Genomic DNA, 16,681 nt, shown 5'->3' with positions numbered 1-16,681 from the left:
AGATCCATTCAGTTATGGTCGATTCTATGCCTTTTCTAGCCTGGGCTGATCCTATAGATTTAGGTAGTGCATTGTCAAATGCTCCTTCAATATCGAGAAATACAGCAACCGCAATTTATTTGTTGTCAAGAGATTGGGAAACTTTCCCGTTACCGTGGGATTCCTGGTACGAATAAGATGATACGCAATGAAAATCTAAAATCCCACTGTTTGAATCTAATTAATCCCCACATAGGGGTTGATTTTTAATCTTTTTTTTTTCAGTGTATGACAGTTCGGTTTTCATTTCGGTCTCTTGTATCTGTTCATTTTATTGGATAGTTTTATTTGATTTACATATTCATTTGAGTTGTCTCAGCTCAGTAGGATCCTTGTCTCAGCTCAGTTGTCTCAGCTCAGTAGGATCTATTCACTGTCATAATTAAATCAGATTATATCAGATTGAACCTGTGAATTTCTGTAGAAATAATAATGCAAAGTTTTAATAATTACTTACAATCATATTTGAATTTTTTAATTCATTTATTCAATTTGAGTGGGACAGTAGCAGCGATTGAAATCGTAAAAATGACACATAACTAGGTCACAGGGATAACATATGATTCAAAAATATTTTTTAATGACAAACACAAGCTCTACACGAAAATCCTTGAGACGCCCTAAGAGCGGTGTCTGTACGAAAGTAGCGATTCATATTGGATTTGAATCGCAGGAGATTAAATTCATTTGGAAAAACGATATCAGGAAGTTTATTCCACAAAAATGCAGTTCTCCAAATGACAGAGTTTTTAAACAGTGAAGTTCGAGGTGTACTGAGCTGGACCTCAAAACGGTGAGCAGCCACAGTCCGTCGCGTACCGCTTCTGGTGGAATCAAATGTGCCAAGTCACTTGAACACCTTCCTCTATGAAACAGGGACAAATTTAAAACCTTTCTTCGATGTTCCACCGACAACCCTCAGAAGTCGAAACTTGTGAGATCTAAAGACTAACGAGGTCTTACCTTTTAACGTGTGATTCCTAACACGGGTTGAACGATAGTAAGTGAAAATCAAGCGTTCAGCCTGGGGCTTCAACCATCGACTCACACATCGGCCGATTGACTGAGTGAACAAAGCATACACTTCGAACCGCTCGGCTACCGACCGTATCGTGCAGTTTTCTGGTTCAGAAAAGTGTTCCGAGCTTTTGAGAAGCAGCCTTTGCAATTCCAGCGACATGATTATGCCAAGACATATTGGTGTCCATTTTAACCCCCAACAAACTTATCGAAGAAGACAGTGGAATTGTCTGACCTGACATTTTTATATCCGGTTCGGAGACATTTATCTTCTTGGAAAAAATCGATGCCTGGGTTTTTGTGGCATTGAATTGAACCTGGTTGAAGATGTGCATCCTCAGCCGATGTCCAGGAATCCAAATGAAATGACGAAATAAGTGTGCTGTCAAGAGCAAATCAATATAAAGGATTCTTGTTTTTTTTCAGTAAGTTATTGATATACATTAAAAAGAGGGTCGGAGACAGTATGGATCCCTGGGGAACACCAGCGTTGATGGTGAAAGTATTCGAGAGATATCGACGGCCACTTGCAGGAAACGTTCTTTTGGGAATCTGGAGAGCCATGTACAAAAATTATCCGACAAGCTATAACATCGGAGTTTGGCCAGCAAACCCTCATGCCACACACGGTCAAAGGCCTTAGAAATATTGACACCAGGATGTTGATTTCGTTATCGTCAGTTTTATCGATGTTGGGAAGAAACGTTCAATCTCTTAAATTTTTTCATCATTTTATCTGTTCGAAGGAAATACTCGCTGTGAAACTTGTTTTGGCAGCCTAGTTTTCAATATTTTCATCTATACAGGGTGTAACTGAATAAGTGTAAAACATCTAAGTAGGCGATTCCTCATCGAAAAAAAGATAGGATCTTTCATATAAAAAAATTTCATTGGAGCATCCTTTGTTAAGATACAGGCCTTTAAAGGGAGTACATAAAATTTGTATAACAATGTTTTTCACAAGCACTGAAAAAGTTACAATATTGAAATTAATCTGACGTTTTGTACTACTAAAAAGACACTTAGCTAGTAATTTATTTGGTTTACCCCATGGTTGTGAGAGGTGGAAAACGCAACCCCCAAAATTTGTTTTCAATGTAACTTTTTGTCTTATTATTTGTTTGCATTAAACGATTAAAGGGTAATAAACAAAACTAATTTATTAATAAAACACACAACATGTAGAAATCATAGTAAATGTTCAATATGTCTACCTTCAGACATTACACATGCGTCTAGACGTCGGCGCATTGAGCCACGTATTCGCTCAAATATTCCTGGAGTCTCTCTGATTACCCTGCACGCATCGATGATGCGGTTTCTGAAGTCCTCTACATCGCGAACAGTAGTACGATAAACCAAATGCTCTAAATGGCCCCAAATAGAGAAATCGAGAGGATTGAGATCCGGGGATCGAGCGGGCCAGTTCTGTGGTCCACCTCGACCTATCCACTGATTTGCATATGTTTCAGTTATATGCTGACGTGCTTCTTGACTGAAATGGGCGGGAGCCCCATCATGCATAAAAAACATATACCTTCTGACCCCCAAAGAAACTTCCTCCAGCAGTACTGGATGCACTTCTCTTAAAAATTGAACGTATGCCTCACCATTTAATCGAGGAGGTAGGAAATGAGGCCCAATTAAATCATCCCCAATAACTCCGAGCCACACGTTAAGAGAAAACTGTTCTTTTTGGTTAGCTTCGACAATAGCGTGAGGGTTTTCATCAGCCCATATGTGGTAATTATGAAAATTAATAATCTTGTCCCGAGAAAAACTACATTAGCCTGTGAATTCTATCGTCTTCAGAAAGTCATAATTTCTTCTAATCATTTTCAGCATCCAATTGCAAAATTCAAGACGGTTCGGAAAGTCTCGCGGTAACAGTGCCTGTACTCGTTGCAGATGGTAAGGGTATGAGAGTTGTTCCTTTAAAATTCGAAATACCGTCATATGATCAACGTTTAGCTGGAAAGCAATATTTCTAGTACTGGTAGTAGGTTGTTCTTCAATCAAATTAAGTACTGCTTCCTCAAGCTATGGTGTTGGTACTTCTCGATGGCGACCACAATCCTGCGTTCTTTTGTCGAATGAACCATAGTCTCGTTATCGTTGATGAAGTCGAGCAAATATTCTATGTGAAGGATGCTGCCGTTGAGGATACATTTCAGCATATCTTCCAGAAGCTTCTAACCCATTCCCCTGCTACAGACCGTAAATGTAATGCATATCAGCCATTTCCTCATTTGTGTATGCCATTTTAATAACAAGTGAATTATTAAAGTAACAAATTAAGAACAGAACAACAACACAATTAGTATTAATTCAATTCCGAAAATTGACAAACTGACAGCGTCATACCAATTTAATTGTCACTATCGCTAATAGCGACCTACTAGATAGATTAGTTTCGTATTTTCGCATTTATGATGATGTATCTCTGTAGTTGTTCCTAAAATAATTTTTTGCTGCGAACTGATTTATTTTGGTCAAAAAACCCAAGAGACATTTTTTGTTTAGAATGAAACGGGCTGATGGAAATAAATTTTTAAATGGTAAACAAATAGTAAGACAAAAAGTTACATTGGAAATAAATTTTAGGGGTTGCGTTTTCCACCCCTTACACCCATGGGGTGAACCAAATAAATTTCTGGCTAAGTGTCTTTTTGGTAGTACAAAACGTCAGGTTAATTCAATATTGTAACTTTTTTGGTGCTTGTGAAAAAAATTGTTATACACATTTTATGTACCCCCTTCAGGGGGCTGTATCTCAACAAGAGATGCTCCAATTGAATTTCTTTATATGAAAGATCCTTTTTTTTTCGATGAGGAATCACCTCCTTAAATGTTTTACACTTATTTAGTTACACCCTGTATATCGCTTAGAAGGACATAATCGAAATCAATAGAGCAGAATATTTAATGTTCAACAACATTGTCAACTGTATTCTGCAGAAACATGGAAGATTTTCACGTATCAATTAGTCTATTGAAATGCAGCGTATCAAGTTTAAGCACTGCTTTAAGAGAAACTGCATAATCTTGGAGCATTCAATTAGTGAAAACAACTGACACATTTGGGCTCGTTAGATTGTTCTGTGTGAAAAATACATTTCTTGTTCATTCCTAAAGAACGAAGCAGTAGTAACAATTTTTTAAAACAATTAAAAATATATAATAATAGTCTATTTTATTTATATTCCGATTACTTGAACGAATGTCAACAAAAAATGTAGTAGAATATAATTTTAGGGTAGTTGAGTTTTACCAGTGAAAGTTATTCAATTGTATATTCTACACGATTTATGTGATATGGTTCTAAACATGGTCTATACAGAACAATCAGCTCCTCATCTTGAAATTTGATTCTCACAATGGTTTCACGTACAGTGTAGAAATGGCAGTGACGTTCTGCCCAAATATCCATCTCAACTTTCACGTAGTTTCAATTTTTTTGAAATTATTAGGTGGCTTTCACAGGATGTGTCATTAAAAATTGAATTAACACCCTAGTAAGTCGATCATGAGGTGTGAATCTTATGAGACGAGCTAGCACATTTTGATAAAGGAGACGTTTGATGAACCTAAAACCTGCAAAATTTCACTGGATTTTGAACCAAACGTATATCAATCACACTCGAAAAAATCAAGCTGATAAAATTGAAACCAGCCGTGAACTGAATATCGGTACAAAAACTGAATTACTCATTTGTCAATAAAAAGGATTGTTATGTTTTTGTTGTACACCATATTATCGGTTATTACCGTCAATGTCATTGCACTTGGAAAAAGGTGTGACACACATGTTCAGTATCGTTTAAGAGTGATCTCGACGCTTTCTTATCAAGCGTTTCCAATAGTCGCTTAAATTTATTTTCAATGTATTACTCCCGTCTCCTCAAGTACTTAGTACCTCCGAAATTTCTACAGAAATTATAAACACTGCCAATACATCGAAAATTTCTTCTTGACTTTTTTACTTTTTCGTCAAGTCCATTGAAGAGCGCGTAAAAAATTATATCATTGACCAACATTTAGGTAACTGAATACTGACGTTCATTAAAAAAAGTAAATTAAGAAACTGTCAATTAATGGAATAAATTCAAATAATAAGTATAGTATATCACGATGGATCAATGAGTTTTGATTTGTGGTCATCCATAAAAATGTGAGATCTTATTGTACCGAGCTGTTTATATTCTGCTGTTATACGGTTTTGTTGAGTTTTTTTCAGTTTTTTCTATCCGAATTTATTATTTAATACTTACAATATGTGGCTGTTCCCGACCGATATCGTTTTACCTTCATTAAGGCTCATGATATTTTCTTCAACAAATTTAGACAAAATATATGAATCATGAATCTACCAGTTGAATTTCTGGGGAATTAATTTTATTCATTTTGAATAATTATTGAACTGAAGGAATTCGAAAAAAATCATCCATAATTTTTTGTGAGCCGGTTAACATACCCATTCTTTTTTCGGAATACGTTGTAATCTTAAGGATTCATTAAGTTCTCTTCCATATTTTCATTACACTCAAGCAAGAGACAATTATTGTCACCGTATTAACCTGAAAACTTTATTCTTATTCTTCCTCTTCGTTCATTGGCATCAGCAACTAAGGCTATCCAGCCAGTTGATAACGAATGTCATTCATGAAAACCAAGTGTGGTCATATTTGAGTAAGCCTGGGACAAACCCATCCATACTTGGGTACACATTTGTGTTCTCACTTTTTCTAAAAAACAGCACTTTGAATTTTTACTGGCCGCCTCCTTCTCGGGAGGCCTTCAGATAAAACTAATACATCTATTATCGAGCTGACTACCTCGTTGAATCCATTGAAATCCAGTCAGCTTACTGGCGTATTTTTCAACTCTCAACCGACCACGACATCCACGTGCCATCTGTGAGGGCGGTTGTTATCAGCACAACAATTATCCGGCGCGATCGGAGAAGTCCAAAAAACTCAGTTGTTGATTCGAAACTGATTTTTGAATGATATAGAAATATGTCATCAGTTTTTCTGATTCACTTACCGTATTTTGAGTGTCATACCTCTGTAATGATAGATAAATCATTTAAGTATATCAGGAACCGAAGACTGAACCCTGAGGAACCCTTAAGTCACCAAACGGAATTTGAAAATCTCGTTGTTGCCCGAAACCATCTGAGTGCAATGTAACAAATATGATTGAGAAACAATTTCCAAGCAACATCTCTAAAACCATATATTTTCCATTTATGTAACAGAATTTCATGATCTGACATATGCTGAAACAGTAGTTGTCACTAACAAAAGATGTCATTCTTTTCTTTACAAGTGTTTCCACCAGTTTCGTCACAGTTGGCAAGAAGAAAATCGGTCAAGAGTTTGGAAACAATTCATAATCACCTCCTGATAACCTCTGCTGAAATTACCGAAGCATTTTCTGGAAGATGTAGGAGAACTTTTGCAGAGATATCTTTCTAACCCGATGTGTTTCTGTTATTTATGTCAAAGTGTCTATTACTTGCTTTGAACTGATAGGTGATAGGAGAAAGGGATGTCTTACGGTTATATTTTTCACGATCTCCCTGTTTGGGGCCGTCCATTAATCAAGTCATGTTTTTTTAGCATTTATTAACCTCCCTCCTCCTTGGTGATACATGGTAAAGTTTAAGAGTAACCTACCCTCTCACACCCAAAATTACGTATATTTTTCAGTACATACAAAGAATCTTAAAATTTTTCCTTTCTTATACTCTGCAAATAGGTCAGATCACCTAGTTTAGACATTGTTTTAATGAAAAACGTACGATCTAGCGGTGTATGCATGTATTCGGCGCCGAAATAACAGAATATAAGTGGCAAGCCGAGCCGGACGGTCGTCGTGGTGCGCGGGGACTTCGTTCGTTGCCTGACAACGGCGAGTCAAAGTCACATTACACGTCACTTTTCGGTTTAGAAATTGCGCGTTTCACGAAAAAATAAATACACGTGATATCTTACTACACCTCCTCCCTCCTCGTTATATTTCGTGATTTTTGCTAAACCCCTTCCCCCTTCCAACCTCACGTGATTAATGAACGGCCACTTTCAGGATACTTCCTGAAATAATCACCTTTTTAGAATAATCAACCAACTTTCTTTGCACATGTTTGTTGCATTTGCTATGCGTCCTTTGAAGTGTTGAATATTTGGCTGTCCTGAAAATTCTCCTGTATCTAAGGAAATAAAATTGAAAAGTGTTATTGCTTGCTGTATAATTCCTTATGTACAGCTGCTGGACTGACTCATGGCCGGTGAGAAGCTCCTCCCTCAAGATGTGCAGTAGATGTGTAGAAATCTGTTATCAGTCTGTTAGATTTTTCGAACCATAAACCTCCAAATACGTAAAATTGCAAACAAGATGTTCTATTCCTTTTTTCCTAATACTTTCTTTGTCATACATCGACCTGAACTTTACGCAGATACGATTTCTCCCACCGGCCATGACTCAGGCGTGTAGCCGTAACTGGTGCAGGGTACGTAAGCTTTTACTAGATATTTGTATACACTTTGTAGCCCATGTTGAGGAGGTTGTTCACAATTTTCACATCATGCTGAAGTGTGTGGCAATAGTTTTTTCTTCAGGATGAAGATTTGCGGTCACACTTACAACTACACCCTGTACAACAACCATTTAACTCGATGGGTTTTCGCTTACGCATGAGACTCGTGGTAAATTCCGCAAGCATGGGTCCACATCATTTCTCTCGGTTCGATTACTTCACCACACCACCTCTTATATCGGCCAAACCTTTTCAAAACCGGCTGGCCAATCGGTTCGGAATATTTGTAAAGGTCACACAAAGGCAAAAGCATAGCCCCTCAGGCATATACAGGTAAAACGTGATTCACTGGAAAACGAACAAGACATTCTGTTTATTTCGTGTTCGAAGATCTGCTCAATTTCAGCGTCGATTATGATTGAATAATTTGTTTTTCAGCGTGTTTTGTGACGAGAATCGCGACTGCCGTGGTATTGCTGGTTTCCTTCGTCGACAGTCAGTTTACATTCTGCTCAATGCAAGCAGTGCCCAAGAAAAGGAATAAAAAACTGCGTGGGTCGCACGAGCAAGTGTCTGATATTGAATACATCATTCCTAGGGTGAGTAAGATCGATGTCAATAACTATATTGTTCCATTCAAATGATAATAATAGAATAGTAGTAGTAGTAACTCATTCATCTTTTTCTCATATTAAATCGACAGCGAGATCGAAAGTTAGTGAAGCTTTAAGAGTTTATAGATTTATAGTTAGCAATTGTAGATCATTTTTCAAATATATCTGCGCTAGTCACCGTCCACATAGCTTATGTAAAGTCTAAATTAGAATATGGCTAGATTGTATGGTCTCTGTTCAAGAATCAATAATGATGTTTATTTGTTTATAATAGCACAAGAAAATTAATACAAAGAGAGTCATCAAGTAATACGATACACAACAAAATATCCACAAAGCCTAGGCTGTCTGTGGTGTTTAAGAAATATTTGTTACGTTATTGTTTGTAGATGTATTGAGTTAGGTATGCGAAATTGCAAACAGGGTAGAGATAAAAATGATTCGCAGTATATACACCACCAAAGTGAGTTAGTTTTAAGATATATACAGAACTCAGTATGAAGTGTTGTTAATCCATGCAAACAAATATGTATCACAAATAAAGTAAGGTACTAGGTAGAAGACGAGTATGAATATCTTATAAAATATAATGCAGCCCTCTTTTTAGAAAACATCATTTGCTACACTACATTGATTTCAACATTTCAAGGTCGCTTTCTGAAGTTCATCTATTAAAAAACTCAAGTTATACAGGGTGTTCATTTGAAAACTTCCCACCACGGATTTATCGAAAACTACTGATTGAAAGAAAAAACGCCGAGACACGTCAGAAGATACATCAAAGGGGACAACTTTTTAACCAATAACTACTTCACCCTCTGCACCCCAGGATCATTTCCTTGAAAATTTTAAATGACAAGGGGTATCGAGTGATAGCTTGTTTGAAAAGTCTTCCGAAGTCCTTCATTATGACGTTTATTTTTTTCAAATCCGTCGATTCGTTTTCCAGAAAATTAGAAAAATATTATTGATCCTAATTTGGGAATTTTCGAAACAATACATACAAAAATATTACATTTCATTTCAATAATTGTTCAAAATGTTGCCCGTTGGTGGCCAAACAATGATATAGGCGATGTTCAAATTCCTGACGGACATTTTCAAATACATGTTGTTGGATATCATGGCAGCTGTCGATAATGCGTTGACGAAGTTCATTCAAATTTGCAGGTTGGGGAGTGAACACAATGGACTTCAAATGGCCCCATAGAAAAAAGTCTAATGGCGTCAAATCCGGGGACCTAGCAGGCCATTCTATAGGCCCTCTTCGCCCTATCCATTTATCGGGAAACTCGTTGTCTAGCCATTGTCGAACCGGAAGAACATAGTGAGGAGGAGCACCGTCTTGCTGGAAATATATCTGAGCCTCATCAAGTGTAGGGTTTCCATCCTCTTCGATTTGGTTTTTAGTGGTTTCAGTGATAAGAGGATTGATAGTAGTTTCCAACATATCCAAATAAATGTCTCCATTTAAATTTCTATCAATGAACAATGGCCCAAGCACTTTGTTTCCTAAAATGCCTGCCCATACATTAATTTTTTGAGGGTACTGGGTGTGCCCTTCCACAAAAGCATGCGGATTTTCATTGCTCCAATACCTACAGTTATGCTTATTAACAAATCCATTTAGATAAAATGTGCATTCATCAGTGAAGCAGACATTCTTCACACGAATGGTATTATCATTAATCGCTGCAGTCATTATTTCACAAAACTCCACTCGCCTATCAAAATCATCTTCGGTTAACTCTTGCAATATTTTCATTTTGAATGGATGAAATTTATGGAGTTTAGTAACTGTGTGTACAGAGCCTAATGAAATATGAGTCGCAGCAGCAATTTTGCGTAAAGAAGTATTAGGATTTATTCCAAAATAACCTAAAACTTCAATTTGAGCGGCTTCATCCAAAACTCTTCTATTATCACGTTTTTTATTTGCAACCGATCCAGTTTGAGTAAATTTAGTAACTAGGTCCAAAACATACCTATGCGAAGTTAACTTATCTGGATGTCTGGCATTAAACGTGACGGCAGTTTGCCGAGCACATTGATTTTGGGCACCATAAATCAGAATAATTTCCACTCTTTCGGCTAGTGTGTAAACCATTTTCGAAATAGATTCTGAATCAATGATTTACTTTTCACGATCTGAAAACTGTGACAGAGGTAACTGACAGGAAATTCAATTCCTTCTTTCACCTAGCAACTGAGAATAACTACACATGTAAACAATAAAAACAGTTCGCCTAGGATATCTGTGTTGATGAAAAAATCGCGGAAAAAATTGGGATTGGTATTTGGTTATTGCCACGTCTAATCATTCGAACTGCTGTTTATGTTGGTATTTTTCGTTTTGAATTATAAACGAATTGTGGATTTGGCAAACCTTAAATGTAATTGAAATGAAAAGTGATATTTTCGTGTGTTTTTGTTTTCTATCGGAACAAATAAAAATTAATGCAGATTTTTCTAATTTTCTGGAAAACGAATCGACCGATTTGAAAAAAATAAACGTCATAATGAAGGACTTCGGAAGACTTTTCAAACAAGCTATCACTCGATACCCCTTGTCATTTAAAATTTTCAAGGAAATGATCCTGGGGTGCAGAGGGTGAAAGGGGGTGAAGTAGTTATTGGTTAAAAAGTTGTCCCCTTTGATGTATCTTCTGACGTGTCTCGGCGTTTTTTCTTTCAATCAGTAGTTTTCGATAAATCCGTGGTGGGAAGTTTTCAAATGAACACCCTGTATATCTGTCACGATAGAGGTATTCCACATGAGAATCTGGCTACAACATTTATATAGAAAATCTTGAATCAGGTTGTAAACTCAATGGAGTTATCTTTGCTCTGTAAGTTACTGCGCAAAAATATGAGTGCTAAATATTTTATACTAGATACGTTCATATGTGTCGAGAGCCAAAATTACAAAAACGTTTTATTGCCAACTGGCTAGAATTAGTTATTGTCTAATTCAAGTGATTTCAACTGTGGTATTTGGGCTGACAAGTTCGTAATTTTTTTATAAAATTTGATAAGATTATTCAATATAGTCGCATTCGATAGCAACACAACGATTATAGTGATCATTCAATTTTTCGATACCATTTTTATAGTAGTACGATTTCTCTTTAGCCTCAGCGATTACCTCTTCATCGGTGCTAAATTTCTCCCCAGCAAGCATTCTTTTGACGTCTGAGAACAGAAAAAAGTCGCTGGGGGACAGATCTGGAGAAGGCGGTGGATGCGGAAGCAATTAGAAGCCCAATTCATGCAATTTTGCCATCATTTTCATTGATTTGTGACATGGTACATTGTCTTGATGAAACAGTACTTTCTTTTTCCTCAAATGGGGCTGTTTTTCCGCGAGTTCGTCCTTCAAACGCCCCAATAACGTTATATTATAGTCACTGTTGATGGTTTTTTTCCTGATGCGCATCTCAAAATACTGGCACAATAAACTTGCGTCTTTGGACGCTTTGGAGTCCACCACGTACGGTTCATTCAGAAGACGATCCATTTGATTCTGGTGTAAAATGATGGAGCTATGTTTCATCCATTGTCACATTTCGGCGCATAAATTAGAATTTTTTATGGTGGAACATCTTTAAACATTGTCAATTGTGAACTTGCGCGGCACCCATTTTGGATAGAGCTTTTGCATACCCAAATATTCATGCACGATATGTCCAATACGTTCCTTCGATATCTTCAGAGCCTCAGCTATCTCAAACAACTTCACTTTGCGGTCATTTAAAATTATTTTTTTATGTTTTCGTCACTAACAGCCTGTTTGGAGCGTCTACTGCTTGCATCGTCCTCGGTGCTCATTTCACCTCGTTTAAACTTAGTAAACAACTTCTCAACGGTTGATTTTCCTGATGCAAAGTCCGAATAATGTTTCTCAAGTTAAGCCTTGGTTTTTTTTTCGCCAAAAAGCTATGCTTTATTAACGCACGAAATTCCTTTTTATCCATTTTCTTCAAACCAACAAAAGTTGCTTCACTCAAAATATTTTATCCCACAAACTAATAGTCCGAAAGCTGTGAAATTTGTACACGTATCTTCTGAAGTGTGTGTTAGCCTACGAACTATTCAGCCCACCTTATATTTTAGTGTATTTAAAGGACCTGTAATATTTTCATTTGCCCTAATGACTGTTGAAATGAATAAGAATAAATTAACTAAATGAATAAATAAATAGAATTGAAATGAATCTATTTGTCATGAAATTCATATAGCCGACATTATTAGACCGATCATTGAAGATGAAATACTACATTATTTTGTCATACAGCACCGACTTGTACAAAAATATAAATAACAGTTGTACTTACCCTCTATTTCAAAGTTGACCCTGTACCGGAATTTGTTTTCACCCTGTGGATAAAAATGTTTCATTTAAACCGGAAGTGGATAGACTGAGCAAGTTTTGTTCTATCAAGTGAAAATGTAGCTTATGTGAAAATAAAAAGAATTGTGGGCTTATGGTGTCTGGAGACAGAATATAAACGGAGTAATGAAGAGCTTTTTGAAGCTTGATTCTTAATCGTCCAAAATTGAAAGTTTCAACGCGAATTAAACAAAAACAATGCATTTTTCGAGGAAAATCCATAAAATTATTTCTGAAATGCTTTAAAAACCCTTTGCTTCTAATTATGAAAGTTCCTAGCTTCAAAATTGTGCGAGTTATGATGAAAATAAATTTGTTCCATATTATCTTGATGACATAAAGTGTGAAAAACAACACCTTATTACAACTCTAATTGAAAATAATCGTTACCACTTCTCAATTCCCCTCATTTATGTACTGTAATATGTTCTAGAAGTTTCATCGGTTTACAGTAATCAGTTTTGAGAAAATTTGAGCTTGAAGTAAAAAAAGTGGAAATTCATAAGCATTTACATTGCGGGTGCAACCTGAATTTCCAAGGATTTCAAATAATTAAGTTTGCAACCCTTCCTTGCATAGTGCAAAATTTCCTTATCGCTTAGATTCGGGAACTTGTGGTTGTGGTTCATAAGCATAAACATTGCGGGTGCAACCTGTTAAATGATCAAATCGATCTAGTTTACTCTCCGGTTTATAAATTAGCATATCCACATTGTCACAGGTAAACAAAATTCAGGTACTCAATTAAGTTGAGTACCTCTACAGTGGTGTTACATAAGGGATAATGTGATCATTCATTTTTAGTTTAAAGTATAAGTTTGAAAATGTTCTCATAGGACGAAACTGCAGTAATGTTAGTTACAAATAAAATAAAAAATATAGAAAATTTCAATTCTCATTTTTCATGATGATTTCCTACTACGTAGTAACGGCTACATCCATCAATTTACATTAATATTAGTATGTTAGGAACCAGAGGAAGGAGACACCTTGTGTCTAAACTTCAAGTAAAATCGATAACGATGGCATTTGTCCTATGGAATGTCCCGAAGGAAATAGAAATTATTTTGAGTTGGTATAAAATTCAATTTTATATCTCTAGAGAAAGTAATAAATCAGATTTTTGTTTTAGTTTTACATAATTTATTAATTGTTAATGGATTCTCCCCCATTACTTTCTGAAAGGTAGCAATATTTTTCTGTGAACCTTTGATATATTGTTTCATTTTATATATAAAACGAGTATAATAACACTCCTACATATTTATAGAATATTGAAGTATATCTAACAGGATGAACTTTCATTTTTACAGGTATAAATTGGCAGTAGTTCACTGATCGCTTTAGACCTTTCATAATTCAAATGCCAAAACATGCATGAGGTCTAGAGTTGATCAATTTCAATTTTCCTATTCATGGACGGTTCTCAAAGGCGTCTTCAGCCACAATAACATATTTAAGCTAGAAACAATAGAGGAGTTATATTATTTTCCGCGTATTTGGATATTCTTTACATTACCTACAAATCATCAATATTCCTATCTTCTGCCATCCACAATGAATAATTGTAGCTTCTAGTACATTCTCGAAACAGGTCCAGCTGTCTACCGACCGAGGGCCAAAAGTGCTATCAATTCGCACAGGTATGCATTTAAAGGTCGTAAAAACGGTTAGTTTCATCTCGGGTTCAAAAAATTATAAAAGCAAAATATTCATTTCATTTTAATTTCAACGCATTTTAACGGGGCATTTTAACAAATCGAAAACTACGTCAGTCGAGCATAACCTTTAAACGTGTTGAAATTGAAGAATATTAGAGGTTTAACTCAACATTTTGAGGTGACCAGGTTTTGACAGGATTGTGTTCATCAAAAAAATATAAGTATTTATCATATAATGGTAACTCAAAATATTTTTTGCAGCCTGCTGCTATTTGTATTTAGATTTTTAACTTCGAAATGTAAATCATATGCGACTCAAGTAGACGACTCTGTTCGGCCTTGAAGTGAAACCAATTCACATCGAATTAGCACATTTTGGTGTGAATCTAGAAAGGTAGATTCGCAGAAGCAACATTCGTAAAACACTTGAATCGTTCTCGTCTCTATTTCACATGACCTTTACAGACATCTTTCATTTTAAAGTATTGATTCATGAAGGTTCACCGATTACCTTTCCGGTTATTGAATCTATCAATTATGAGGGGAGATTGAAAGGTTCCCTGATTATATTTAATCTTGACTATACCAAAAATAGGTAAAAATTTGCAACCCTTTGTTAGGACAGATCCTGCAGAGTATAATTTTTTATGTGTATCATCTTTCCAATAATCATTAAATTTTAAAATACTTTTTAGTTTTTGAAATATGTTCAGTGTCTTCAGAAAGAATATTTGCATGTATCCTTCTATTTAACAATTGCACATTAACGGAAGGGTCATTATTTCCTTGTTATTTATTTACTTGAAGGGCTTGGAGGTTTTGGGTTACAATGTTGTTAACAATATAGTGTATTCCAGTAAAAACGAATCACTCTGAATAAGCCGTTTAATATTGAGACTATAGAGAAGCGACAAAAAGTACACTGGTTGTTGTTTTTCTATTTTCTATTCCAGAAAGAGTATTCGAGTGAACTACTTTTTGAAGACTCGGAGATCAGTGATCTTGCTATTTAATTTAAGGTATATGGTCCAAAAGTAACTAATTACCATACTCTGTTTCCTAATAGTAAAATGTAATAAGTGCTCATTATAAATGCAAAACTCTGATTGGTGCTCGAACACAATTTTGTGTTTTCGTTATTTACTTGTCACAGCTAGTATAGGCGATTTTATAATACTTTACCAGGTCCACCTAATTTTTGTATAACAAACGGGTCAGAAAAAAAAGATTCTATGAGCTTTTGGATCATTTTATCAACCACAGTGCTTGGGTAATTAATAAAAAATACTTGTTAAAAATAGTGACTTCGTTTATTTATATACAATTGATACTCTTGAAATTTTCTTTTAAAATATTTACACAAAATTATGGTGAGAAATCATCAGATAGATCCGATGAATCTTCTTGGAATTTAATGAATAAAAATTCTAAAATTTCCTCAACTAAATGGTTTAATTTCCATATGCCGTCTTCGTTTATAACATGTTTATACTTTTTCGTCATTTTTCGAATCGACATTTTTTTAAGAACTCCTTAAAGAGTGTTTTTATTTTAAATGTCGTGTTATTTTACGAAACCCTTTACTCGAGCCCAAACGAGTTCAATGGTATTAAATTTGCAATGACAGGGGGACAGACGCAAAATAATAGTATTCTGTTTCTGTGCCATCTTGTCGACTACATATAACAATGAAACACGCGTTTTATTTGAAGATACTATATTGGCAATAGTTCTTTTTTAACCATACTTTCATAAAATGATTTTTTTTCGTCGAAGCCACTCAATGATATCCTTTTTTCTTCATGCATTAGTTGGCATTCTTTCAACTTTTCTAGAATGATAACTTGCATTTTCTATCACAATCACATGGTTGAGTGAAATGAGGTCTAACATTTTCTCAAAATAATCTTCAAAACATCGCTGTACATGTCTTTATGGTATTTGTCAGAATGTTTTGGTGAAAAAACCACCCTCAACAATTCTAATTTGGGTAACTTCCCTTTTTCAGAGGGCGACTTCATTCAGATAGACTAGCCTTCTGAAAATGCTTGAAGTGCACTTGTAATGTTTTTTTCTTGCCACATTTTTCCAACAGCATATCTTTCGTTAAGGCAAGTTTCGTACAGATAATAAATCTCTCTATTCTCACGTCGAAACTATCTTGTCTGGGTGATATCTTCTCCAGCAGATAATTTCGATTGAGAGAAATATTCTGAAATTCAATTCCACAATTTCTTTCTGCCCATCATTGGAGACATACTTTGTTCTTCTTTCAAAGGTGTTAGTATTTTTTCGAGGGTCGGTATTTTTTCTTAAAATAACATGATAGACTATTTTGTAATTACAAGTTGGTAATTTTCGTCAACAGGCACAGTTTTTTTACAAAGATGATTTTGGTGATTTCACAGCTTCATTA

The 16,681-nt window shown here is 35.5% G+C and overlaps 1 protein-coding gene across 2 annotated transcripts in view; it reads left to right on the top strand.

The window, feature by feature from the left end:
• Positions 1-16,681, top strand: part of LOC111505687 (uncharacterized) — a 203,652-nt gene that overhangs the window by 176,729 nt on the left and 10,242 nt on the right. For both annotated transcript variants that reach the window (XM_074182413.1, XM_074182414.1), the window contains one exon: positions 8,039-8,199. In XM_074182413.1, the coding sequence (XP_074038514.1) occupies positions 8,039-8,199 (161 nt within the window). The remainder of the gene's footprint in view (positions 1-8,038; positions 8,200-16,681) is intronic.

Source organism: Leptinotarsa decemlineata, unplaced genomic scaffold, assembly GCF_025532065.1.
Source record: "Leptinotarsa decemlineata unplaced genomic scaffold, Ldec_3_MD MMD2_tig00026328_RagTag_RagTag, whole genome shotgun sequence".
Taxonomy (NCBI): domain Eukaryota; kingdom Metazoa; phylum Arthropoda; class Insecta; order Coleoptera; family Chrysomelidae; genus Leptinotarsa; species Leptinotarsa decemlineata.
The sequence above is the reverse complement of the archived record's forward strand: the minus strand, read 5'-3'. Positions and strand labels throughout refer to the sequence as shown.